Consider the following 27,951-nt stretch of genomic DNA (forward strand, 5'->3'; position numbering starts at 1 on the left):
TTTGTGCAGTTTTGGTCTTACCTAAGAAAGGGTATACTTGCCATAGAGGGAGTACATCAAAGGTTCACCAGACTAATTCTTGGGATGGCAGGATTGTCGTATGAGGAGAGATTGGGGCGACTAGGCCTGTATTCACTGGAGTTTAGAAGAATGAGAGGGGCTCTCATTAAAACATAAAATTCTGACAGAGCTGGACAGACTGGATGCAGGGATGATGTTTCCTCTGGCTGGGGGGTGGGTCTAGAACAAAGGGTCACAGTCTCAGGATATGGGGCAAGCCATTTAGGACTGAGATGAGGAGAAACTTCTTCACTCAGAGGGTGGTGAACCTGTGGAATTCTCTACCACAGAGGGCTGTGGAGGCCAAGTCACTGAATATATTTAAGAAGGAAATAGATAGATTTCTAGACTCTAAAGGCATCAAGGGGTATGAGGAGAGAGCAGGAGTACGGCGTTGAAATAGAGGATTGGCCATGATCATATCGAATGGCGGAGCAGGCGCAAAAGGCAGAATGACTGATTCCTGTTTCTATTTTTCCATGTTTCTATGGGCAGGATTTTTCGCTTGGTGTGCGAGCGTGTGCCCGACCTGCCCTAGCGTAAAATAACGTGCAATGATGCTGGGCAAGCATCCCGACGTCATCACACACTCCTGCGATATTTCGGTCAGCGGGTGTGCTCGAGAGTCGCCAGCGCGCCTGCCAACAATTAAGAGGCCTATTAAGGCTATTAGTGTATTAAGAGCGATTTTTCACTGCCCGTCCAACCTTACGGTTGGCGGCCGGGTTAATCGGCCAGGCAGCCTTTGAATATTTGAGGAAACCTCACCCACGGGCGGGATGAAGTTTCCGAGATTAATTTTAAAAATGTTTTGAAAAATTTTTATTATCTATATGTTCAGGTGAGTGATTCCTATCCGGGGACACTTGTTTCAGAATTTCATAATCTTTATTTTTGTTTGTAAAATTCTTCAGCTCCCTGAGGCAGCTCTCTGCCATCAGGGAGCTTTCATTGCGTGCTTTCCTGCACCAGCGCCAACGTCAGTGCTCGCCCTCTTCCTGCCCCCACTCCGGCAGTGCTGAGCTTTTCAGGCTGCCTTTCACAGTTGGGGGTCAATTGCAGGTGGTGGCCCCTTTACCGACCATTCCCGGACCTGCCCACCATGGCAGCCTGACGACCCCAAAATCCTGCCCTATGTTTCTATCCCACCATCAAAATAAATGGTGATCCCTGTTTTGCTGAATTAAAACTAGTTTGATTGACTGCTGGACAATGAGACAATGGTGCTGGTGGGTCACAGAAAGACACTGGTCAGAGAATACTGCTCGTATGTTACACAATGGTGCTGCTTGGTTGCAATATAGCACCGGTGTGCACACAATCTATAACTAATCACTTAGCAGGTTGCCTATATCTGTGGAAGGGCTAAATTTTATAATGCACTTTAAAGTTCTCAATGTCAATCAATTGAGCAATTTTTAGTTAAATTTTAAGTCTCATTAAGCAAATAGATTTTAAGACATCAGAATGTCACATTGTACCAGCAATAAGGTTTTAAATCACCCTGTGGATATTGGCTTAAGAATTTATTATGTCAAAGCCCTCTTGGTTCCACTTAAAACATTAAAGGTGAGAATTGAAACAACACCTGCATTGATTTTCCTGCTTCACTGGCAGTGTCTCACAGATAAGTCCTCAGAGGGTGGCTGGAGCGGGTTCCACGGGCTGAGGGACAACCCCTGGAAAAACTCTAGGTTTGCGATGGCAGTGAAGTTGAGGAAGCACTATTATTCCTAATATACAAAGGAAGGATTTTTTTCTAAAGAACTGGATAAACCGAGTAGGGCAGGATTGTCACCTGTTGCATGTATCATGAACTCATTTCAACAAGGCTTACTTCAATGCACATTAGGCCTCTCATTTACATATGAGAGGAACTTGACCATTGATTTATGTGGCCATCCGAGTGCCTTAGGAATTTAGCAGATTGGTACAGGCTGTCTGATGCTAAGTTTATAGGCAATGCACCCCCTTTCACCTAAGAACAAGTATAATTATATCAATTTCTAACCTTTTACGTTATGCCAATGAACAATTTTCTCCCAAATGCCTCAGCTGTATAATGAATGCTGTGCTTGAAATGATCAGGTTGGGTAGGAAGCATTAACAAGACAGCCACATAATTTTTTTTAAATGCGAGGCATGATAGATATCTGTACAGTAGCAATATAAGTCTGTCACTTGTTTTGTTCCTTACTCATGGACTGAGCCATTTTCTGCTCCCCACTATATATCATCTATGTACCTTAGAATTTAATCTCTAGCCATGTGAAGTTGTGAAGGTGTAAGAAGAACCCAAGAAAGTCTGTTAAACACCGCATCCACTGAGTGCTTCAACATGAAAGAAGACTGGAATAGAAAATGTTTTGAGAATAAATGTACATCAACGTACTTAATCATGCGGAGTCATTTCTCTAAACACATATGAGGGTGCTGAAAACCTCCCTGTACTGAGACTGATGCTGTGTGTCAAGACACTCAGTGCTTTGAATGTTACATGGTGGCCATGATAGATAGTTGCCTGGTTGCACACTCAGCTAATACAGTACTTCTTTCTTGACAGTTTCGGCATGAACCATGATGGAATTGGAAACTCCTGTGGGACGAAAGGTCATGAAGCAGCAAAGCTCATGGCAGCTCATATTACTGCCAACACCAATCCATTCTCATGGTCTACGTGCAGCAGAGATTATATCACCAGCTTTTTGGAGTAAGTGCCCAGTAGCAGAGCAAATTAGATTATCCCATTTATTAAAGAAATGACCACTATTTGTTGCCATGAATAAACATACAATTAATTGATACAATTGGACTTGCAGCTCAATGAAAGGTTTATGTGTAAATACAATTTATTATATGTAGATTTTGCTGAATGTAATGGATAAATGCTTGATTTTAAAGTAAATGCTTTCTTTGACATTTGTTGATCTAAGTCTAAAGTAAGCACAGATGTGAAAGTGTGAAAACCAGCTGATGAATTTCTAATTTTTCTCCATTCAGTTTTTCCTTCTTTTGTTGCATTAGCCTTTTCATTAAAGATTGTGATATTTGGCATTTAAAAACAGTGGTTATTTATTCCCATATTGAGAAATTATTTCCAGAGGAGTTTAAACTGTTTTGCTCATATTGGCTTTGATTCATCCTTCACATTGCTACCCTGTTTAAACAGAATTAATTAATTGGTTCTGGGGCTGGGAAGAGATCATGGGATGTGTCCAATGCACTAAAACTCCATCAATATTATTTATTCTATTTTCTGCTGTGTATTTTGTGTAGGATAAATGATGTGAAGTTCATTTTGGATCTTTTGTTAATTAATTATAGATAGCTGGGCATTTGTAAAATAATTCTGTCTATCCAAGACAAACAGGCTCTAACATTGCACTCGCACTCAGATTGGTTTTGATCACTGAAAAAAATACAGATTGTCAAGCCAATAAAAAGGCACCAAAATGTTAGTTTCCATTATCAGCCAGCCGGAGACTGAGCAATGATGAGTTATAACGGCTTATTCTGTACTGTTGACATGTGGAACTGATATTCCACCCTGTATAAATAATAGCTTACTACTCCTGTGGGGGTTTTATGCAATTTGGAAACAAAGTGGGGGGTAATCACTGAAGCTTCCAACCCAGAAAGAAGTGCGGTTTTGAGAAATACTCAGATCTGTCTTTAACACTTGCCCACATGCTCAAGTACTTTCTTTTTCTCAAAGTGGAAAAGCCTACAGAATGCTAGAGACCTGTCCTTAATAAAGCAACAGCTGTGTGCAATCCCTGCAGGCAGGGGCAGTATTTAATATATTTTTCCGGAACAGACCATTTGGCCCAAAACTTACCCAGCCTTATACAAACATAGTCTGAACCCTACCAGCATTGAATTTAAATGTTTTAAACCAAGAGGCGATCACCAAAAATAGTGAGGACAGAGCTTATTTCTATCGGCACTAGGATTATCTGCATCTTTACGTGCAAGTTGATTCCATCATTTTATATTCAAAGTTTATAATGCCAATTTACTGATCTGATCATGGACATGTCAGGAACATTGCAGCAATGGTGTTATGTCTGCTGAAGTCTTGTACGGCCAGTCCAAAGATTCTTCCGCATTACACATTTACAATAAGCTCCCAAGGTGCCAAGATACTGCTGCGGGTGTTTAGAGGATGTCAGATACTGCTGCAGGTGTTTAGAGGAGGTTAGATGCTACTGAAGGTTTTTACAGGATGTCAGATACTGCTTCAGCTCTTTAGAGAATGTCAGATACTGCTGCAGATGTTTCAAATATTGCTGCGGGTGTTGAAAGAATGTCAGACACTGCTGCAGGTGTTTAGAGGATGTCAGTTACTGCTGCAGTTGTTTAGAGGATGTCAGAAACTGCTGCAGCTGTTTAGAGGATGTCAGAAACTGCTGCAGCTGTTTGGAGGATGTCAGATACTGCTGCAGGTGTTTAGAGGATGTCAGTTACTGCTGCAGTTGTTTAGAGGATGTCAGAAACTGCTGCACCTGTTTGGAGGATGTCAGATATTGCTGCAGCTGTTTGGAGGATGTCAGATACTGCTGCAGCTTTTTCAAGGATGTTGGAATGCTTATAGGAGTTTAGATGCTCTGTTTGAAGGATGACACACACTGCTTCAGGTTCAGAGGATGTCCGATACTGTTACAGGTGTTTAGAGGATGTCAGATACTGCTGCTGATATTTAGAGAATGTCAGATACTGCTGCAGGTGTTTAGAGGATGTCAGATGCTGCTGCAGGTGTATAGAGCATGACAGATACTGCTGCAGCTTTTTAGACAATGTCTGACACAGCTGCAAGTGTTTAGAGGTAGTCAGCTATTGCTTCAGGTGTTTAGAGGATGTCAGATATGGGGGTACAGCTGTTTAGAGGATGTCAAATACTGCTACAGCTGTTTAGAGGATGTCAAATGTTACTGCAGATGTTTAGAGAATGTCAGATAATTTTGCAGGTGTTTAGATGATGTGAGATAATCTGGCTGCTTTTTAAAGGATGTCAGATACTGCAGCTGCTTTTCAAGGATGTTGGAAAATTCTGCAGCTGTTTATTGGGGTTGAGATACTTTGCAGGTGTTTGACGGATGAAGCATATTGCTGCAGCTGTTTAAAGAATATCAGATACTGCTGCAGGTATTTAGAAGATGTCATATTCTGCTGTATAGACAACGTGAGATAATCTGGCTGTTGTTTAAAGGATGTCAGATACTGCAGCAGCCTTTTCAAGGATGTTGGATAATGCTGCAGCTGTGTAGAGGCGTTTAGATACTCTGCAGTTGTTTGAAGGATGCCGCATACTGCTGCAGGTGTTTAGAGGATGTCAGATACTGCCGTAGGTGTTGAGAGAATGTCAGATACTGCTGCGGCTGTTTAGAGTATGTCAGATACTGCCGTAGGTGTTGAGAGAATGTCAGATACTGCTGCGGCTGTTTAGAGTATGTCAGATACTGCTGCAGGTGTTTAGAGGATGTCAGATTCTGCTGCATCTGTTTAGAGGATGTTGGATACTGCAGCAGCTGTTTAGAGGATGTCAGATACTGCTGCAGGTGTATAGAGCATGACAGATACTGCTGCAGCTGTTTAGACAATGTCTGATACAGCTGCAGGTGTTTCGAGGTGGTCAGATAATTCTTCATCTGTTTGGAGAATGTCAGATCCTGCTGCAGTTGTTTACAGGATGTCAGATAGAGCTGTAGGTGTTTTGAGGATGTCAGATATGCTGCAACTGCGTAGAGGATGTCAGATACCGTTGCAGCTGTTTCGAGGGTGTCAGATACTGTTGCAGGTGTTTAGAGAATGTTAGATACTACTGCAGGTGTTGAGAGGACGTCAGTACAGCTGCAGGTGTATAGAGCATAACAGATACTGCAGCAGCTCTTTAGAGAATGCCTGATACTGCTGCAGGTGTTTAGAGGAAGTCAGATACTGCTACTGCTGTTTGGAGAATGTCAGATACGGCTGCAAGTATGTAGATGATGTCAGATTCTGCTGCAGCTGTTTAGAGGATGTCATTTATTGCTGCAGCATTTTGAGGATGTCAGATACTGAGGCTGTCTTTGGGAGGATGTCAGACACAGCTTCAGCTGTTTAGAGGATGTTGGATACTGTTGCAGGTATTTAGAGGATGTCAGATTCTTCTGCAGCTATTCGTAGGATGTCAGATACTGCTGCAGCTGATTGGGGAATGTCATATACTGCTGCAGCTGTTTGGAGGACATGAGGTACTGAAGCTGCTCTTTACAGAATGTCAGATACTGGTGCAGATGTTTTGAGGATATCAGATACTGTTGCTGGTGTTCAGTCAATGTGTGATGTTCTGACTGCTATTTAGAGGATGTCAGATCCTGCAGCAGCTTTTTCAGTGATGTTGGATAATTCTGCAGTTGTTTATAGGAGTTGAGATACTCTGCAGTTGTTTGATGGATGACACATATTGCCGCAAGTGTTTCGAGCATGTCAGATACTGCTGCAGGTGTTTAGAGGATATCAGATTCTGCTGTAGGTATTTAGAGGATATCAGACACTGCTTCAGGTGTAAAAGGCATAACAGGTACTGGCGCAGCTGTTTAGAAAGTGCCTGATAATGCTGTAGCTGTTTACAGGAGTTCAGATACTCAGCAGTTGTTTGAAATATGGTGCATACTGCTGCTGGTGTTTAGAGGGTGTCAGATATTGCAGCAGCTATTGAAAGAGTGTCAGATTCTTCTGCAGCTGTTCAGAGGATGTTAGATACTGCTGCAACTGATTAGAGGATGCCACATACTGGTGCAGCTGTTTGGAGGACATCAGATACTGAAGCTGCCCTTTAGTGGATGTCAGATACAGCTGCAGGTGTTTGGAGGATGTCAGATACTGTTGCTGGTGTTCAGTCGATGTGAGATATTCTGACTGCTCTTTAGAGGATGTCAGATCCTGCAGCAGCTTTTTCAATGATTTTGAATAATTCTACAACTGTTTATAGGAGTTGAGATACTCTGCAGTTATTTGAAGGATGACACATATTGCCGCAAGTGTTTCAAGGATGTCAGATATTGCTGCAAGTGTTTCAAGGATGTCAGATATTGCTGCAAGTGTTTAGATGATGTTAGATTCTGCTGTGGCTGTTTAGAGGATGTTAGAGACTGCTGCAGCTGCTGAGAGGATGTCATTTTTTGCTGCAGGTGTTTAGAGGATGTCGGATACTGCTACAGGTGCTAAGAGGATGTCAGATACTGCTGCAGGTGTTTAGAGGATATCAGATACTGCTGCAGGTGTTTAGAGGATGTCGGATACTGCTACAGGTGTTTAGAGGATATCAGATACTGCTGCCGGTGTTTAGAGGATGTCAGGTACTGCTGCAGATGTTTCAAGGATGTCCAACATGACTGTTGATATTTAGAGTCTGTCAGATACTGCCACAGGTGTTTAGAGGATGTCAGATACTGCTGCAGGTGTTTAGAGGATGTCAGATACTGCTGCAGGTGTTTAGAGGATGTCAGATACTTCTGCAGAGGTATAGAGCATGATGGATACTGTTGCAGCGGTTTTGACAATGTCTGATACAGCTGCAGGTGTTTAGAGGTGGTCAGATATGGTTGCATCTGTTTGGAGAATGTCAGACCCTGCTGCAGCTGCTTAGAGGATGTCAGGTACTGCTGCAGGTGTTGAGCGGATGTCAGATACTGCTGCAGGTGTTTAGAGGATATCAGATATTGCTGCAGGTGTTTAGAGGATGTCAGATACTGCTGCAGCTGTTGGAGAATGTCAGATACTGCTGCGTGTTTAGTGGATGTCGGATTCTGCAGCGGCTGTTTAGTGAAAGGCAGATACTGCTGAAGCTGCTTAGAGGAAGTCATATATTGCTGCAGGCATTTAGAGGATCTCAGATACAGCTGTTGGTGTTTCGAGGATGTCAGATATTGCTGCAGGTGTTTAGACAATGTCAGGTACTTTCGCAGATGTTTAGACGATGTGATGTAATCTGGCTTTTTCAAGGATGTTGGATATTGCTGCAGCTGTTAATTGGAGCTCTGATGCTCTGCAGTTGTTTGAAGGATGACGCATACTGCTGCAGGTGTTTAGAGGATATCATTTATTGCTTTGGTGTTTCGAGAATGTCAGATACTGCTGCAGGTGTTTAGAGGACGTCCGATATGGCTGCTGGTATTTAGAGTATGTCAGATACTGCTGCAGGTGTTTTGAAGAGTTCAGATACTGCTGCTGTGGTTTGGAGAATGTCAGATTCTGCTGCAAGTGCTTAGAGGATGTCAGATACTGCTGCAGGTATTTAGAGGATGTCAGATACTGCTGCAGGTGTTTAGAGGATGTCAGATACTGCTGCAGGTGTTTAGAGGATGTCAGATACTGCTTCAGCTGTTAAGAGGATGTCAAATACTATTGCAGGCGTTTAGTCAATGTCAGATACTGCTGCAGCTCTTTGGAGAATGTCTCATACTGCTGCAGGTGTTTAGAAGATGTCAGATATTGCTGCAGTTCTTTGGAGAGTGACAGATACTGCTGCAAGTGTTTAGAGGATGTCAGACACTGCTGCAGCCATTTAGAGAATATCACACAGTGCTCCAGGTATTTAGGGGAGATCAGATACTGCTGAAGGTGTTTTGAGGATGTCAGATTCTTCTGCAGCTGTTCAGAGGATGTCAGATAATGCTGCAGTTGTTTAGAGAATGCCATATGCTTGTGCAGCTGTTTGGAGGACATCAGATACTGAAACTGCCCTATCAAGAATGTCAGATACAGCTGCAGCTGGTTAGAGAAGTTGAGATGCTCTGCAGTTGTTTGAAGGATGACACATATTGCCGCAAGTATTTTGAGGATGTCAGACACTGCTGCGGCCATTTAGATGATGTCAGATTCTGCTGTAGCTGGTGAGAGGTTTTGTTTATTGCTTCGGATGTTTAGAGGATGTCAGATACTGCTGCAGGTTTTTAGTCAAATGTAAGATACTGCTGCAGGTGTTTAGAGGATGTCCGATACGGCTGCAGGGGTATAGAGCATGACAGATACTGCTACAGCAGTTTTGACAATGTTCTGATACAGTGCAGGTGTTTAGAGGATGTCAGATACTGCTGCATCTGTTTGGAGAATGTCAGATCCTGCTTCAGGTGTTTAGACGATGTGAGATGATCTGGCTGCTTTTTAGAGGATGTCAGATATTGTTGCAGATCTTTGGAGCATACCAGATACTGCTGCAGGTGTTTAGATGGTGTCAGATACTGTTGCAGCTGTGCAGAGGATGTGAGATACAGCTGTAGGTGTTTAATGGATGTCAGATACTGAGGCTTCCCTTTAGAGGATGTCAGATACTGCTGCAGCTGTTTAGAGGATGCCGGATACTGTTGCAGGTGTTTACTCGATGTAAGAGACCCTGGCTTCTGTTTCAAGAATGTCAGATACTGCTGCAGGCGTTTAGACAAGGTTTGATTCTGCTGCACCTGTTTAGAGGATGTCAGATACTGCTGTAGGTGTTTTGTCGATGTGAGATTATCTGGCTGCAGTTTAAATAATAGCAGATTCTGCAGCAGCTTTTTCAAGGATGTTGGATATTGCTGCAGCTGTTTATAGGAGATCAGATAATCTGCAGTTGTTTGAAGGATGACGTATACTGCTGCAGATGTTTAGAGCATGTCAGATAGTGCTGCAGGTGTTTAGCGGATGTCAGATTCTGCTGCAGCTGTTTAGTGGATGTCAGATTCTGCTGCAGCTGTTTAGAGGATGTCAGATATTGAGGCTGCCATTTATAGGATGTCAAAAACAGCTTCAGCTGTTCAGAGGATATTGGATACTGCTTCAGCTGTTTGGACGATATCAGGTACTGTTGCAGGTGTTTAGAGGATATCAGATATTACTGCAGGTACTTAGAGAATGTCAGATAATTTTGCAGGTGTTTTGACGATATGAGATAATCTGGCTGCTGTTTAAATGATACCAGGTACTGCAGCAGCTTTTTCAAGAATGTTGGATAATGCTGCAGCTGTTTATAGGAGTTCAGAAACTGCAGTTGTTTGAAGATGACATGTACTACTGCAGGTGTTTAGAGGATGTCAGATACTGCTGCAGGTTTTTGGAGGATGTCAGATACTGCTGCAGGTGATTAGAGGATGTCAGATACTGCTGCCGGTGATTAGAGGATGTCAGATATTGCTGCAGGTGTTTAGAGGATGTCAGATACTGCTGCAGGTGATTAGAGGATGTCAGATACTGCTGCAGGTTTTTGGAGGATGTCAGATGCTGCTGCAGGTGTTTAGAGGATGTCAGATACTGCTGCAGGTGATTAGAGGATGTCAGATACTGCTGCAGGTGTTTAGAGGATGTCAGATACTGCTGCAGGTGATTAGAGGATGTCAGATACTGCTGCAGGTGATTAGAGGATGTCAGATCCTGCTGCAGGTGTTTAGAGGATGTCAGATACCGAGGCTGCTGTTTCGAGGATGTCAGATCCTGCTGTAGGTGTTTAGAGGATGTCAGATATTGCTGCAGGTGTTTAAAGGATGTCAGATATTGCTGCAGGTGTTTAAAGGATGTCAGATATTGCTGCAGGTGTTTAAAGGATGTCAGATATTGCTGCAGGTGTTCAAAGGATGTCAGATACTGCTGCAGGTGTTTCAAGGATTTCGGATATTGCTGCAGCTATTTAGAGGATGGCAGTTATTGCTTCAGCTGTACAGAGGAAGTCTGATACCAGAAGCTGTTTAGAGGAATACTGATACTGCTGCAATTGTTTAGTGGATGTCATATACTGCTGCAGCTGTTTCAAGGATGTTGGATAATGCTGCAGCTGTGTTTTGGAGTTCAGATACTCTGCAGTTGTTTGAAGGATGGCACATATTGCTGTGGGCATTTAGAGGATGTCGGATACTGCTGCAGGTGTTTAGAGAGTATCAGGTACTGCTGCAGCTGTTTCGAGGATGTCAGATCCTGCTGCACGTGTTTCAAGGATGACAGATACTGCTGCAGATGTTTAGAGGATGTCAAAGACTGCTGCAGCTCTTTCGAGAATTTCAGGTACAGCTGCAGCTGTTTAAAGGATGTCAGATACTGCAATAGCTGTTTAATGGAAGTCATACACTGTTGCAGTTGTTGGGAGGATGTCAGATACTGCTGCAGGTGTTTAGAGGATGTCAGATACTGCTGCAGATGTTTCAAGGATTTCAGATATTGCTGCAGCTATTTAGAGGATGGCAGTTATTGCTTCAGCTGTACAGAGGATGTCTGATACCAGAAGCTGTTTAGAGGAATACTGATACTGCTGCAACAGATTAGTGGATGTCATACACTGCTGCAGCTCTTTAGAGAATATCAGGTACAGCTGCAGCTGTTTGGAGGATGTCAGATACTGCAATAGTTGTTTAACAGAAGTCATACACTGCTGCAGCTGTTGGGAGGACATCAGATACTGCTACAGATGTTTAGAGGATGTCAGATACTGCTGCAGGTGTTTAGAGGATGTCAGATACTGCTGCAGGTGTTTAGAGGATGTCAGATACTGCTGCAGGTGTTTAGAGGATGTCAGATACTGCTGCAGGTGTTTAGAGGATGTCAGATACTGCTGCAGGTGTTTAGACAATGTGAGATAATTTGGCTGCTGTGTGGAGGGTATCAGATACTGCAGCAGCTGTTTCAAGGATGTTGGATAATGCTGCAGCTGTGTTTTCGAGTTCAGATACTCTGCAGTTGTTTGAAGGATGACACATATTGCTGTGGGTGTTTCGAGGATGTCAAACACTGCTGCAGGTGTTTAGAGGATGTCAGATACTGCTGCAGCTGTTTAGAGGATGTGAGATACTGCTGCAGCTGTTTGGAGGATGTCAGATACTGTTGCAGGTGTTTAGTCCATGTAAGATATTCTGGCTGCTGTTTAGAGGATGTCAGATACTGCAGCATCCGTAAGGGTGTTTGATAATTCTGCAGCTGTTTATAGGGGTTGAGATCTCTGCAGTTGTTTAAAGGATGACACATATTGCAGCAAGTGTTTCGAGGATGTCAGATCCTGCTGCAGGTGTTTAAAGGATGTCTGATACTGCTGCAGGTGTTAAGGGGATGTCAGATACTTCTGTATGTGTTTAGAGAATGTCAGGTTTTGCTGCAGCTCTTTAGAGGATGTTAGATGCTGCTGTAGGTGTTTAGAGGATGTCAGAACTTGCTGCAGCTCTTTGCAGAATTTCAGATACTGCTGCAGCTGTTTTGAGGATGCCAGATAATGCTGCATGTGTTTAGAGCATGTTGTATACTGCTTTAGCTGATTAGAGCATGCCAGATACTGCTGCTAGAGTGTAGGCGACCTGAGATATTTTGACTGCTGTTTAGAGGATGTCAGTGACTGTTTCAGCTATATAGAGGTTGTCAGATACTGCTGCAAGTGTTTAGAGAATGTCATATACTGCTGTAGCTGTTTGGAAGACGTCAGATACTGCTGCATAAGTTTAACAGAAGTCAGGTACTGCTACAGGTTTTGGAGGGTGTGAGATAATGTTGCAGGTGTTGAGATGACATCAAATACTGCTGCAGCTGTTTAGATGATGTCAGATACTGCTGCAGATGTTTAGATGATGTCAGATACTGCTGCAGATGTTTAAAGGATGTCAGATACTGCTGCAGATGTTTAGAGGATGTCAGATACTGCTGCAGGTGTTTGAGGATGTCAGTTACTGCTGCAGCAGTTGGAGTAAGTCAGATACTGCTGCAGGCATTTAGAGAATGTCATATACTGCTGTAGCTGTTTGGAAGATGTCAGATACTGCTGCACCTGTTTAACAGAAGTCAGTTACTGCTACAGGTTTTAGAGGATGTAAGATAATGCTGCAGATGTTGAGATGACATCAGATACTGCTGCAGCTGTTTAGATGATGTCAGATACTGCTGCAGCTGTTTAACAGAAGTCATACACTGCTGCAGCTGTTTAACAGAAGTCATACACTGCTGCAGCTGTTGGTAGGACATCAGATACTGCTCAGCTGTTTAGAGGTTATCAGATACCGCTACAGGTATTTAGAGGATGTGAGATACTGCTGCAGCTGTTTTGAGGGTGTTAGATACGGGTGCAGCTGTTTAACAGAAGTCACATGCTGCTGTGATTGTTTGGCGAATGTCAGATACTGCTGCACCTGTTTATCGGAATTCAGGTACTGTTGCAGGTTTTAAAGGATGTGAGATACTGCTGCAGCTGTATGGAGGATCTCAGATAATGCTGCAGCTGTTTAGAGGAAGTATGATACTCCTGCAGCTGATTATTGGATGTCAGATATTGCTGCAGGCGTTTAGAGGATGTCATATACTACAGCAGCTGTTTAACCAATGTCATATACCGCTGTAGCGGTGCAGGTTTCAGAGAATGTGAGCTGCAGGTGTTTAGAGGATGTCAGATACTGCAGCAGGTGTTTAGAGTATGCTCGATGATGCTGCACCTGTTTCAAGGACATTAGATCCTACTGCTGGTGTTTAGAGGATGTCAGATACTGCTGCAGGTTTTAGAGGATTTGAGATACTGCTGCAGCTGTTTTGAGGGTGTCAGATACGGGTGCAACTGTTTAACAGAAGTCACATACTGCTGTGATTGTTTGGCGGATGTCAGATACTGCTGCACCTGTTTATCGGAATTCAGGTACTGTTGCAGGTTTTAAAGGATGTGAGATATTGCTGCAGCTGTTTCGAGGACATCAGATCCTGCTACAGGTGTTTAGAAGATGTCAGATACTTCTGCAGCTTTTGAGAGAATGTCAGATACCGTTGCAGATGTTGAGAGGATGTCAGATACTGCTGCAGGTGTTTGGAGGATGTCAGATATTGTTGCTGTCATTTGGAGGATGTCAGATACTGCTGCATTTGTTTTGACAATGTCAGATACTGCTGCAGGTCTTTAGACGATGTGAGATATTGTGGCTGCTGTTTAGATGATGACAAATACTGCTGTAGATGTTAAGAAAATATTGGATACTGCTGCAGCTGTTTAACAGAAGTCACATGCTGCTGTGAGTGTTTGGCGGATGTCAGATACTGCTGCACCTGTTTATCGGAATTCAGGTACTGTTGCAGGTTTTAGAGGATGTCAGACACTGCTGCAGCTGTATGGAGGAGTTGAGATATGGCTGTAGCTGTTTTGATGATGTCAGATACTGCTGCAGCTGCTTAGAGAATTTCAGAAACGGGTGCAGCTGTTTAACAGAAGTCATATACTGCTGCAGCTGTTTGGAGGATGTCACATATTTCTGCACCTGTTAACCAGAAGTCAGATACTGCTGCAGGTATTTAGAGAATGTTAGATACTGCTGCAGCTGTTTTACAGAAGTCATATGCTGTTGTAGCTGTTTAGAGGTCATCAGATACCGCTGCACTGTTTATAGGAAGTCAGATAGTGCTGCAGGTATTCAGAGAATGTCAGATACTGCTACAGGTGTTTAGAGGATGTCAGGTACTGCTTCAGCTTTTTAGAGGATGTCAGATACTGATGCCCCTGTTCAGAGGATGTCACATACCGCTGCAGGTGTTTAGAGTATGTCAGATACTGCTGCAGCTGTTTAGAGGACGTCAGATACTGCTGTAGGTGTTTAGAGGATGTCATATACTCGTGCAGCTCTTCAGAGGATGTCTGGTTCTGCTGCAGGTGTTTCGATGAAGCAGCAATGTTTCGTAAGTAAGTGCATTTTTTATGCAAAGAATTTTTCTACACTATCCGAGAACTCCATGCTTGGCAATGTTAGAGAAGTAAGTTTTGCTGACTCGGTACTGATATTATGGTACAAGTGAGACCCAGGAATATTGGCATTTCACCCTTCACATTGAGCAGAAGTCCCTAGTGCCTGAGAGAAGGTGGCACTCCATTTCAATTGTAGATCAGCCAATGGAACTTGTTACAAATATCTAAAAGTTTGCAGATGTGACACTCGCGCGATGTTTCGGTTGGCGGGCGCATGCGCTGACGATTACGAAACCTAATAAGGCCATTAATTTATTAATTAAGTGTGATTTTCACTTCCCATCCAACGTTGCTGGGGTGGTGAATCAACCAGGCGGCCTTTGGATTTTTGAGGGTACCTCATCCATTGGCGGGATGAGGTTTCCAATATCGATTTTAAAGACATAAAAATGTTTTGACAGAATTTTTATAATCTGTATGTTCATGTGAGGGAGTCTGGTATGTGGACATATTTTCCAGCATTTCCAACTCTTTATTTCATGATTTAAAATTCTTCAGCTCCCTGAGGGAACTTTCAGTGCGCGCTCCCCCGCGCCCATGCTGACTTCTTCACTCGCCTTTCTCCTGCCCCCATCCTGGCAGAGCTGAGCCTTTCAGCGTGCATTTCATGCCGGCTGACCATTAATTGGCCAGCCAACGTGAAACCCCAGGCCCGCCCACCGTGCCCAGCCAACGACCTGAAAATCCTTCTCCATGTCTCCAAAGTGAGGGTCTTCTCATGCCGTGTAGCATGAGCTGGCACTGTTCACCATGTCATATCTATACTTAATCTTTTCCATACTTGCCATCATGTTGTAGCTTTTATTTAAGATGTCTATTAGCTGCCGCCATTGTGATTTAGAAGGAACCAATAGTGGACATTATGTCATTTTCTTATAATAATATAAGTCCTTAAGCTTATTTGCTGTATAAGACACAAGGCACCAAACACTTATAAAGATTGGGTATACACATTATAGGTTCACTTGTTCAGAGTAGGCACATAAGGACAGTCTGAAATTATAGTAAAGTTTGGAGCACTAGGACCTGTGTTGTCTGCTCAATGAAGTGAAGCTAAAATTCGAACACACAATACATACATCATTCCCCTTCTAGTAATGTATCAAGACACATGTTCATTCTCTTTAAGGCATACTACAACACCTTTCATCTTTAACCACTGGAAGGAAGAAATGTTGTTATGGAAGACTCACAAAGGAAGTCAGAGCATTCATTTTCTATTGACTTGACAAACAGCACTAGATTTACATAGAAACATAGATAATAGAAGCAGGAGTAGGTCATTCAGCCCTTCGAGCTTGCTCCGCCATTCAATATGATCATGGCTGATCCTCTATCTCAACGTCACACTCCCACTCTCTTCCCATATCCCTTGACACCTTTAGAGTCTAGAAATCTATTTATTTCCTTCTTAAATATATTCAGTGACTTGGCCTCCACAGCCTTCTATGGTGCAGAATTCCATAGGTTCACCACCCTCTGTGTGAAGAAGTCTCTCCTCATCTCAGTCCTAAATGGCCTACCCCATATCCTGAGACTGTGACCTTTTGTTTTAGAACCCCCAGCCAGAGAAAACATCATCCCTGCATCCAGTGCCTCCATCCCTGTCAGAATTTTATACGTTTCAATGAGATCCACTCTCATTCTTCTAAACTCCAGTGAATATAGGCCTAGTCACTCCAATCTCTCCTCAGACGACAATCCTGCCATCCCAGGGATCAGTCTGGTGAACCTTCGCTGCACTCCCTCTATGACAAGTATATCCTTTCTTAGTTAAGGAGACCCAAACTGCACATAATACTCCAGGTGTGGTCTCACCAAGGCCCTGTACAGCTGCCGTAAGACATCCTTGCTCCTGTACTCAAGTCCTCTCGCAATAAAGGCCAACATACCATTTGCCTCCTTAACTGCTTGCTGCACCTGCATGCTTGCTTTCACTGCTTGGTGTTCAAGGACACCCAGGTCTCTTTGTATATCAACATTTCCCAATCTATCACCATCTAAATAATACTCTGCCATTCTGTTTTTCCTACCAAAGTGGATAACTTCACACTTATCCACGTTATACTGCATCTGCCATGTATCTGCCCACTCACTCAATTTATCTAAATCACCTTGAAGCCTCTTAACGTCCTCCTCATCACTCACATTCCCACTTAGTTTTGTGTTGTCAGCAAACTTGAAAATATTACATTTGTTTCCCTCAATCAAATCATTGATATATATTGTGAAAAGCTGGGGCCCAAGCACTGACCCCTGGGGTACCCTGCCTTCCACTCCAAAAGAGACCCATTTATCCCTACTCTCTGTTTTCTGTCTGCTAACCAATTCTCAATCCAGGCCAATATATTATCCCCAACCCCATGTGCTTTAATTTTGCACATTAACTTCTCAGTGGGACTTTATCAAAAACTTTCTGAAAATCCAAATACACCACATCCACTGCTTCTCCCTTATCTATTCTGCTAGTTACATCCTCAAAAAACTCCAGTAAGTTTGTCAAACATGGTTTCCCTTTCATAAATCCATGTTGACTTTGTCTAATCCCGTTGATATTTTCTAAGTGTCCTGTTATCACATACTTTATAATAAACTCTAGCATTTTCCCTACTGCTGAGGTTCGGCTGACTGGTCTGTAATTTACTTTTTTCTCCCTCCCTCCTTTTTTAAATGGTGGGGTTACATTTGCCACCCTTCAATCTGCCGGGACTGTTCCAGAATCTATAGAATTTTGGAAAATGACAACTAATGTATCCACGATTTCCATGGCCCCCTCCTTTTGTACCCTGGGATGTAAATTATCAGGCCCTGGGGATTTATTGGCTTTTAGTCCCATTAATTTCTCCAGCACTGCTTTTTTAATAATTCTAATTTCCTTCAATTCCTCCTTCTCACTAGACCCTCAATTCTCTAGTATTTCTAGGAAGTTATTTATGTCTTCCTCCATGAATGCAGAATTAAAGTAGTTGTTTAATTGCTCTTCCATTTCCTTGTTCTCTATTATAAATTCTCTCGTTGCAGACTGTAGGGGGGCTACATTTGTCTACACCAATCTTTTCCTTCTTACATACTTATAGAAGCTTTTACAGTCCTCTTTTATGTTCCTTGCAAGTTTACTTTCATACTCTATTTTACCCCTCTTAATCAATCTCTTGGTCCTCCTTCGCTGAATTCTAAATTGCTCCCAATCCTTTGGATTGCTACTTCTTCTAGGAACTTTATATGACTCCTCTTTGGATCTAATACTATCATTGATTTCTTCTGTTAGCCATGGTTGGGCCACTTTTCCTGTTGTGTTTTTGCACCAGAAAGGAATATATAACTGTTGCAAAGCATGCATTCATTCCTTAAATATTAGCCATTGTTTATCATCATGCCTTTTAATGAAGTTCCCCAATCTATCTTAGCCAACTCACACCTCATACCTCCATAGTTTTCTTTGTTTAGATTTTGGAACTAGTTTCGGATTGAACTGCTTCTTTCCAACCTAAGGACGAATTCTATCATGTCACTGTTCCCTAAAGGACCCCACACAACAAGATTGTTAATTAACCCCTTCTCATTGCACAAAAACAAACCTAGGATAGCCTGTTCCCTGGCTGGTTCCTCTACATACTGGTCTAAAAAGCCATCTCGTACACACTCCAGGAATTAATCCGCCACAGTATTATTGCTAATTTGGTTTGCCCAGTCCAAATGTAGATTTAAGTCACCCATGATCACTGTAGCACCCTTGTTACATGCATCTCTAATTTCCTGTTTAATACTGTCCTCTACCTTACCACTACTGTTTGGAAGCCTATAGACAACTTCCACTAATGTTTTCTACTGCTTGTTGCTTCTTAGCTCCACCCAGACTGACCCTACATATTGATTTTGTGAGCCAATATCCTCTCACACTATTGTACTGATTTCGTCCTTTACTAACAATGCCATGCCACCTCCTTTCCTATTTGCCTGCCCTTCCTAAATATTGAATACCTTTGGATATTCAGTTCACAGCCTTGGTCACCCTGCAGCCATGTCTCTGTAATCGCAATCATACCGTACTCATTTATATCTATTTGTGCTGTTAATTCATCTACCTTATTACAAATGTTCCGTGCATTCAGATACAATGTCTTTAGATTCGTCTTCTTACACATCTTTTTTTGTACTATGTCCCTATTTGCTGCTAGCCCCTGTTTCCTCTGCCTTCCATTTTTGCTTTTTACTTTTCTGGCTTTCATTTCTACCTTTGTTTCCCTCTCTTGTGTCTCCCCACTCAGGTTCCCATCCCCCTACCAATTTAGTTTAAACCCTCCCCCACAATACAAGCGAATACCCCTGCGAGGATATTGGTCCCGGTCCTGCTGGGGTGCAATGCATCCAGCTTGTACAGGTCCCATCTTCCCCAGAATTGGTCCCAATGCCTCAGGAACCTAAATCCCTCCCTCCTACACCATCTCTCCAGCCATGCATTCGTCTGGTTTATTCTCCTATTCCTGATCTCGCTAGCTCGTGGCACTGGGAGTAGTCCTGAGATTACTACCTTTGATGTCCTGCTTTTTAATTTATTTCCTAGCTCCCTATATTCTGCTTTCAGGACCTCATCCCTCTTTTTACCTATGTCGTTGGTACCGATATGGACCATGACCTCTGGCTGTTCACCCTCCCCCTTCACAATGCCCTGCAGCCACTCAGTGACACCCTTGACCCTGGCACCAGGGAGGCAACATATCATCCTGGTGTCAGGCCTGTGGTCACAGAAATATCTCACTGTTCCCCTTACGATAGAATCCCGTATCACTATTGCTCTCCCACTCTTTTTTCTCACCCCCACCCTTGTGCAGCTGAGCCACTTGTGGTGCCACAGATTAAATTCTTGCTACATTCTCCTGGGAAACCACCTCTCACAGCCGTATCCAAAATGGAAAATCTGTTAGAGAGGGACCCAGGGGACTTCTGCACTACCTGCTTAGTGCCTTTACTCTGTCTGGCAGTCTCATTCCCTTCCTCCCTATGCACTCTTCACCTGCGGTGTGACCACCTCACTGTACGTGCTATCCACAAAGAGCTCAGCCCTGCGGATGTTTTTTTTATTTGTTCATGGGATGTGGGCATTGTTGGCTAGGCCAGCATTTATTGCCCATCCGTAATTGCCCTTGTTTAGAGGGCATTTAAGAGTCAGCAGCATTGTTGTGGGTCTCGAATCACATGTAGGCCAGACCAGGTAAGGACAGCAGATTTCCTTCCCTAAAGGACATTAGTAAACAAGATAGGTTTTTACAACAATTAACAATGGTTTCATTAATTCCTAATTAATTTTTTAATTCCAGATTTTTATTGAACTTAAATTCCACCATCTGCCATGGCAGGATTCGAACCCAAGTCCCCAGAGCATTACCCTGGGTCGCTGAATCACTAGTCCAGTGACAATACCACGACCACATCGCCTCCCCATGAGGATGCTCCATAGTGACTCCAGCCGCTGCTCCAGATCTGAAACACGGATTTCAGGTAGCTGCAGCTGGAACACTTCTTGCACACGTGGTCGCCATGGACACTGGAAGTGTCCCTGACTTTCCACATTGCACGGAGGGAGCATTCCACTTGGCCAAGCTGCCCTGCCATGACTTGCCCTTAAATTACTCTGTTTCCTTTTACTTCCCCTAGTTGAGAGAATATCAAGGACAATAGAAACACTCACCAATTCCTACTTACCAAGGCCGCTGCTCTCCTTTCTGAGGAAAGGTAGAAAATGAAAGGATCACCTCCTTCCCTCTTCATTGAACTCCCTCACGCACCAAACTCCAACTGAAGTACTGAAATGTAGCACAGGACAGCACTCAGTGCAGACAAGGTAGCACTGTAGCAGGCCTGCTTTTATGCTCCCTGAAGCTTCTGTAAACCTGCTTAAGCCAGCTATCCAACCATCGCTCCTTGACATTCAGTGGCATTACCACCACTGAATCTCCCACTATCAACATCCTGTAGGTTACTATTGACCAGAAACTGAACTGGCTATTTAAATACTATGGCTACAAGAGCAGGTCAGAGGCTAGGAATCGTGTGATGAGTAACTCACCTCCTGACTCCCCAAAGCCTGTCCATCATCTACAAGGCACAAGTCAGGACTGTGATGGAATACTCCCCACTTGCCTGGATGAGTGCAGCTCCCACAACGCTCAAGAGGCTTGACATCGTCCAGGACAAAGCAGCTCGCTTGATTGGCGCTACGTCCACGAACGTTCATTCACTCTACCACCGACGCACAGCAGCAGCAGTGTGTACCATCTACAAGATGCTCTGCATGAATTCACCAAGCCTCCTTTGACAGCACCTTCCAAACCCATGACCGCTACCGCCTAAACGGACAAGGGCAGCAGATGGATGGGAACACCACCACCTGGACGTTCCTCTCCAAGTCACTCACCATCCTGACTTGGAAATATATCGCCGTTCCTTCACTGGGTCAAAACCCTGGAACTCCTTTTCTAACAGCACTGTGGGTGTACCTACACCACAAACACTGCAGCCATTCAAGAAGGCAGCTCACCATTACCTTCTCAAGGGCAACTTGGGGTGGGCAATAAATGCTGGCCCAGTCAATGAAGACCACATCCCGTGAATGAATAATTTAAAAAAAATTTAACTGGCAGCAAGCAGAGCCTGAATGAGTCCTGTTTTAAAGCTGGACTAAAACTCTCCTCCTAACCCAAACAGCAACTTTTAGTTAAATGCTTAATTAAAGAAAAAATAGACTTTAAATAGAAATTAACCCTTATATTAAATTAACCCTTAAAACTCCCTCACTCACCAAACTCCAACTGAAGCACTGAAATGCAGTCTAAGACAGCACTCAGTGCAGACCTTTTGCGATTTGGAATCAAATATCCTGCCACACTCTGAGGTAGACTGTTTGGATTTTGAAATGCAATCAGTTTTACATGTCCTATCTGGCTTTCCGTAGTCAGGTGACCTCTGCCACACGGCATCTCTGTAAACATATCTTGAGATCAGTTCAATAAATACTTATGATGAGGAAGCATTGCCATCTTTAAACATGAAACATGGTGTCAGCAAGTGGAGCTAAAATAGAGAATTGAACCCCTGCGAATGCTGCATGGAAGACAGTGAGAACCCATGCACTCAGAAATGTTGCAATCTGCTTAAAGCTGCTGAAAAGGGGCAAGGAAAAGCAAACAAACTGAAGGCTGCAAGTAAAATATGGCTGCATAGAAGACACAGCTCAGAAAAGCGCACAGAAATGTTCAAATCTGCTAAATGTTGTTGAAAGAGGACAATGAAAAGCAACAAACTGAAGGCTGCAAGTAAAATACTGGGTAAGTGAAAATCACGCAAAACTTTCCAATACCAGCTCCTGTTGAATTGAAAGGCAACACATGGAAAAACTGGTAATTTTTCCACTTGCAGTGGCAAAACTACGAGATTACAACAGACTTAATTAAGAAGCTGAAACCAATAAGAGTAGCCAGACTTCTAACACTGCTGGGAAGGGACTACTACAAAGTGCACACCAATCCAAATCTAACCAACGAACAAAGAAAAAAAGATGGCAAAGATTTTGAAAGCCTTGAATGAACACAATGAACCCCGAGTGAATGTCACGTATGAACGCTATGTATTCAACAGTAGAGTTCAAGGTGAAAAGGAAACCATTGAACACTATGTGACTGCAGTAACACAGCTTGCAGAATCCTTTGAATTCGGTCAGCTAAAAGATGATCTGATTAAAAATAGATTAGTCTTAGGCATATGAGACCCCTCGCTGTGATCAGGGCTATTGAAAGATGAGAAATTGACACTCAAGAAATTGATAGACATGTGTAGAAATGCAGAAGTTGTAAAACATCAGCTAGAGCACATGTATGGCAGAGCAGACCAGGAGATATGTTATGCTGAGAGACTTTCCAGACTGAAAGAGCAGAGCAGTCACAGACAAAAGGCAAGATGCAAATACTGCAGAGGACATTACTGCAGAGGACATCACACAAAGCAAAAGAAGGATTGTCCAGTGTGGGGAAAGCAATGTTTTAACTGCAAGAAGCAGAATCATTTCGCACACAAGTGTTCAGTGAGAAAAATGCAAAACAAGCCTATACAAATGGCCACTGGAGCGATATCAGCAGAAGAGTCTGATGAAGAACTATGCACAATACAACAGGTTGGTTCTGTCACATCTACAAAGGATAAATGGGTTGTGACTGTTACAATGCCGATTGCAGAAGGAGAGTATCAAGTGAACAACAAATGTTAGAAAGTCACTGGTGCGTCATGCAACATAATGACCTCCACAGACCTGTGCGAAGGGGCACAACATGGCGATCCAAAAATGAAACCCTTGAAAGTGAGGTCCTCATACCAAGTGGAGAAGTTAGTCTGCGAGCTCAATGCAATGGCAAGAAGGGAGATGTGGAGTTCCAGGCCACCCATTTCAGCTGCAATGATGCTCAGATGTAACAACCACCCATCTCAGCTGAAGCAAGTCTAGAACTTGGACTGGTAACCATGAACGTGCCAACCGGAACGGACAGCAAAAGACTGCAGAGAAATGGTAGCAACAGACCACAGAGAGAGGGTAAAAAATGACCCTAGTGAGAGGGCAATAGAAAACCTCAGAGAGAGGGAACCAAGCAACTCCATTGCAAGGGAGGTAGAAGGCCCCAGAAAGAGGGAGACAATATTCAAGTAAACCACAAGATGGTTGCCGATCATATCAATGCGATGAAATGCATGAGCCAAAAGTAAATGAAACAGTTCGAGAGGAAAATGTTCACATCAGAGCTGAATAGGAAGATTTGAAGCACAAGATTTAAGCTGAGTAAATACCGTTGAAAACATACAATAAGTTGAAGTCTTCAATGAACTAAGCTATGTGTGATCTGAACAAACAAATTTCAGAGATGACACAAAGGTACCAAGAAGAAATACTGACCCTCAATTGCACAGTTAGCAAAACAAAGTGGGAATTGGACAAAATTAACCAGTTGTCCAACCAGGCAAAATGGCAGACAGAAAAGGCATGCAAAGAAGTTGCGACCCTAAATGACTCCTTGAAGAATCAATATGTAGCCATGGAAAAACCTGGAAAGCTAAAAAGGACATTAAAAAAATTGAGTCTTCCAGATTCAATGAGAAACATAAGCCTGACATGATCTGGAGGTCATCAACCCAGCAGAGATTGACTAGTCGAACAAGCAGTTGTTAATGCATGAGAGCAATGGGTGTATAGTGGGTAACATGGGTAACTCACAGTTACACATGATTGTGCATGCAAATTTAACTTTTGTTCAATAGGAAAAGGGGGGTGTTTTTATCTTTGTTTGGTATGAAAAGGGGGAGGTTTGGGTTTTGAAATGTAATCAGTTCTACATGTCCTATCTGCTTTACATAGTCAGATGACCTCTGCCATGAGGCAGTCTCTGTAAGCAGACATCTTGAGATCAGCTCAATAAAGACTTACAATGAGAAAGCACTGAGGAAGCACTGCTGTCTTTAACAATGAAACAGAGACAGTGATGAAGCCTTGGGAAACACTTAAAATAACTTCTTCTTTAAGGATTCTTTTGTTCTGCTGAGCTCTGCTGAAAGGGAAATACCTTTTGTGCAATTAATTTCTCAGTGGTGTTGGCGATGATCATTTGACTGCTTGAACCAATAACAATAACCTCAAAATAGCTTCTTAAAGCTAGCTAAATCCAAGAAATATCTCAACTAAAGGATGTGTGTAATTTTATCAACTGCCTTCTGCATGCAGTTTATCTATAGTAGATGGAGGTAACTCTAGGGTCCCTCCACACGAAGACTGGGGCCGCGAAAACATGTCATTTGCACTTCAGATGAAGCTCCTGCACAGAATAGCTTGTTCCACGTGTTGCTTTTAGGATTTTGAGCCATATAAAGTACCTTCATAGTTCTTTTGTGGAGTTCTGACCTTTGGTAACATTAGTCATACCTGTTACATTGTGTGTGGGAGCTGGGGGGAGGGTTCAGGAACTGTGTAGCATAAATCTGTATAAAGGCCGCCCTGAATGGTTTAGTTTTTCATTGTGCAGCTGTGTGTTTTACCTTTAGTCTCACTTTTAATCATACAACCAGATGTAGGTATGTTTTGATTGAAAACAAATAAAGGAACCTATTTGGCCAAATTAAGATTATGTTCTATATAGTCTGGAAAATTGTTCCACATGTTCCTTGGTTCTGATACAATTTTTGACCCTATCTATCACGTCTGGAGATTATGCGGAAGTTAGTGGATTGAGTCTTCTGTGGTATACTATTCCCAAGCCACAAAATTAATGAAATTCAGTACCATCGTCATAAAGTAATTGAGAATCACAATTTTAAAAAATGTTGGCACACCTTGACTTTATTAACCGTCTTAATAAACTGATAGAAGAAATAAACATTGAAATGTAACATAATAATGCTTATTGAGTAAATTGAAATACATAATTTATGTTTAAAAGAAAATTAGTCAATTTAATATTACAGTTAGAATAATGGACTGAGTAAGTGGTCTGTAATCTAGTTGAGTTTTTAGACCATTTTGTAAAATGCATGAGAGAGTCTTGAGTGGCTTATTAAGATTATTTGAACTATACAGATTGCAACCTTAAATTCACTTGTTGGTGCCTACAATAACAACAACTTGCATTTATATAGCGCCTTCAATGTAGTAAAATGCCCTAAGTGATGAGCCACATAAAAAGATACTGGGACAGCTGCAAAATGTTTGGCCAAAGAGATAAGATTTAAGGAGTGTCTTAAACTAGGAAAGAGCGGTAGAGAGGCGGAGAGGTTTGAGAGGGATATTCAGAACTGAAGGCACAGCTGCCAATGGTGAAGCAATTAAAATCAGGAATGAGCAAGAGGCCAGAATTGGGTTGCAGATACCTTGGAGAATTGTAGGGCTGGAGATAGGGAGCAGCAAAGCCACAGAGAGATTTGAAACCAAGGATGAGAATTTTAAAATCGAGATCTTGCTTACATTGGGAGCCAAAGTAGGTCAGCGAGCATAGGGGTGATGGGCAAACAGGACTTGCTGTAAGTTCAGGCATAGGCAGTCAAGTTTTGGGTGAACTCAAGTTTCCAGAAGGTGGAAAATGGGAGGCCAGCCAGAAGTTTGTTGCAAAGGTCAAAGCTGAAGCTAACAAAGGCGTGGATGAGGGTTTTGAAAGCAGATGAGCTGACGCAAGGGCTGAGTCAGGCAATATGACATGATGATATTAGCTGTGGAAATAGGTGAAAGGTCTTTAGTGATGACACGGATACATAGTCAGAAGTACGTTTCAGGGTCAAATATAATGCCAAGATTGTGAATAGTTTGATTCAGCTTTAGATCATTAACAGGGAGAAGGATGGAGTCAGTAGCCAAGGAAGGAGATTCCCTGGTAGGGACCGAAGGCAATGGGATGAATTATCCAGGCCACCCAAGGGCAGGAAAGCAGGTGAATAGATTTGGGTACCGTGTCATCAGCAATGTGCCCGCTGCTTGCCCACTCACTGACCCACCCCTGTCCCACCATGATTTTATAAGCAGCAGGGGAAGCGTTGGGTGGCTCACCTGCCTGTGGCCCAATTGAGGCCCGTAAGTGGGCCTCTCAACCCCCAGCCCCAATATCCCTCACGGCCCTCCTCCCCAACCTCCAAACACTTACAAAGTTCTGATCCATCACAGCTCACCCCCTCATTGCTCAAGTGCAGTACTGCCACCATTCCCGCTGGTGCTAGCGATACTGGAGAGAGCTGCTGACCTCTGATTGGCCAGCAACTCTCTGAGGCAGGGCTTCCAATCCCTGAGGGATGGAAATCCCATTTCCAGCCCTTTAATGGCAAAGAGGTAACTTTGCAGTTGCCGGAAGAGAAGCCATTGCAGGTGACTGGCTATGACTAGATAACAATGGAACTAGGTGAGAACAGTCCCAGCCAGTTGATCTAGTGTTTTATTTATGGACCTTTTATTTGTTTTTAATGTTATGAATTGCAGTTTCTGTTTGTTACATTAATCAAATAATTCTTGTTAGTTTATCTCAGTATTATTCCTAATGCATTACTATGGTTTTGAATACTTCTGCAGCAATAAATAGGAGCAGGATAAAAGGAAATATCCTTCAAATGTAAATGTGTGTTCTTTTAGAAATTTGCTAGATGGATAATTAAGATTTTTTTGGGATAGATCATTTTTTCACATTGTAAAATTTTTCATTTTGCTACAGTTCTGGACGTGGAACTTGCCTGGATAATGAACCACCAAAACGTGATTTTCTTTATCCAACAATAGCACCAGGCCAGGTGTATGATGCTGATGAACAATGTCGGTTCCAGTATGGTACCACATCACGCCAGTGTAAATATGGGGTAAGACATCTGATTCCTAACATTATTAAGTTGCAAATGTGTTTGAGCAATCCTCTAACACTGTTATGCACACCCCCCCCACCTTATGTGCCATAATGTAAATAGTGAAACCCATTTTCCTTTGCACTTTTGTGATTTTATTTAAATAATTATGATGCACTGACTTTTTCATTAACTTACTGTTAATATATGAGAGGAAACAGTTACATGAGACACACACAACACGAGCCATGTACCATTCCTGAGATGAGATGGTGCAGCCAACTCGATGCCAAGTTTCTGTCAATGCTGTACTTGAGTCAAATACTAGCGGGTACCCAAGAGCCCCTTAGACTAGACCTCATCTATTTTCCCACCCCTGATGTGGAGAAGAAACACCTGAGCTATGCTTGATATCTTCATCCACAGCATGGTCAAGACTGGGAACACACCATGTGGGATATCAAGCACCAGCTCGTATCCCATCATCCTCAAACGTCCAAGATTTTTATTTTCAAAACTATGAAGGTGGCTGGACATCTGACCCTATACAGACCAGAATATGCTTTTATGTTAACGTTTGTTTATTGTTAGTAGATTGTATCTGCATAAGTCTCAATATTAAAGTGGGCAGTGTTAAAGTAACATTCATCGGAAAACCTAATGACTTTCCCCGTGTATGGAAGAGGGAGCGCAGAGAACTAATAAGGCTTTCACAGAGCTGATCTTTTCTGTACACTTGATGCCTTCCCACATGCTAAGATTCTATAATTTTACAATGTAGTTTACAATCGCCATTACATTGGACCCTGTTTGCCAGCATCTTGATCTGCCTGATGCGCCGCTGC

At 42.8% G+C, this 27,951-nt stretch overlaps 1 protein-coding gene across 2 annotated transcripts in view; it reads left to right on the forward strand.

Annotated features, from left to right (window-relative positions):
• The window catches only part of adamts6 (ADAM metallopeptidase with thrombospondin type 1 motif, 6), a 338,642-nt gene that overhangs the window by 170,530 nt on the left and 140,161 nt on the right, over positions 1 to 27,951 (forward strand). For both annotated transcript variants that reach the window (XM_078548849.1, XM_078548859.1), the window contains exons 10-11: positions 2,624 to 2,770; positions 26,983 to 27,124. In XM_078548849.1, the coding sequence (XP_078404975.1) occupies positions 2,624 to 2,770; positions 26,983 to 27,124 (289 nt within the window). The remainder of the gene's footprint in view (positions 1 to 2,623; positions 2,771 to 26,982; positions 27,125 to 27,951) is intronic.

The sequence above is a fragment of the Cetorhinus maximus genome, chromosome 1 (assembly GCF_964194155.1).
Source record: "Cetorhinus maximus chromosome 1, sCetMax3.hap1.1, whole genome shotgun sequence".
In the NCBI taxonomy this organism is placed as follows: domain Eukaryota; kingdom Metazoa; phylum Chordata; class Chondrichthyes; order Lamniformes; family Cetorhinidae; genus Cetorhinus; species Cetorhinus maximus.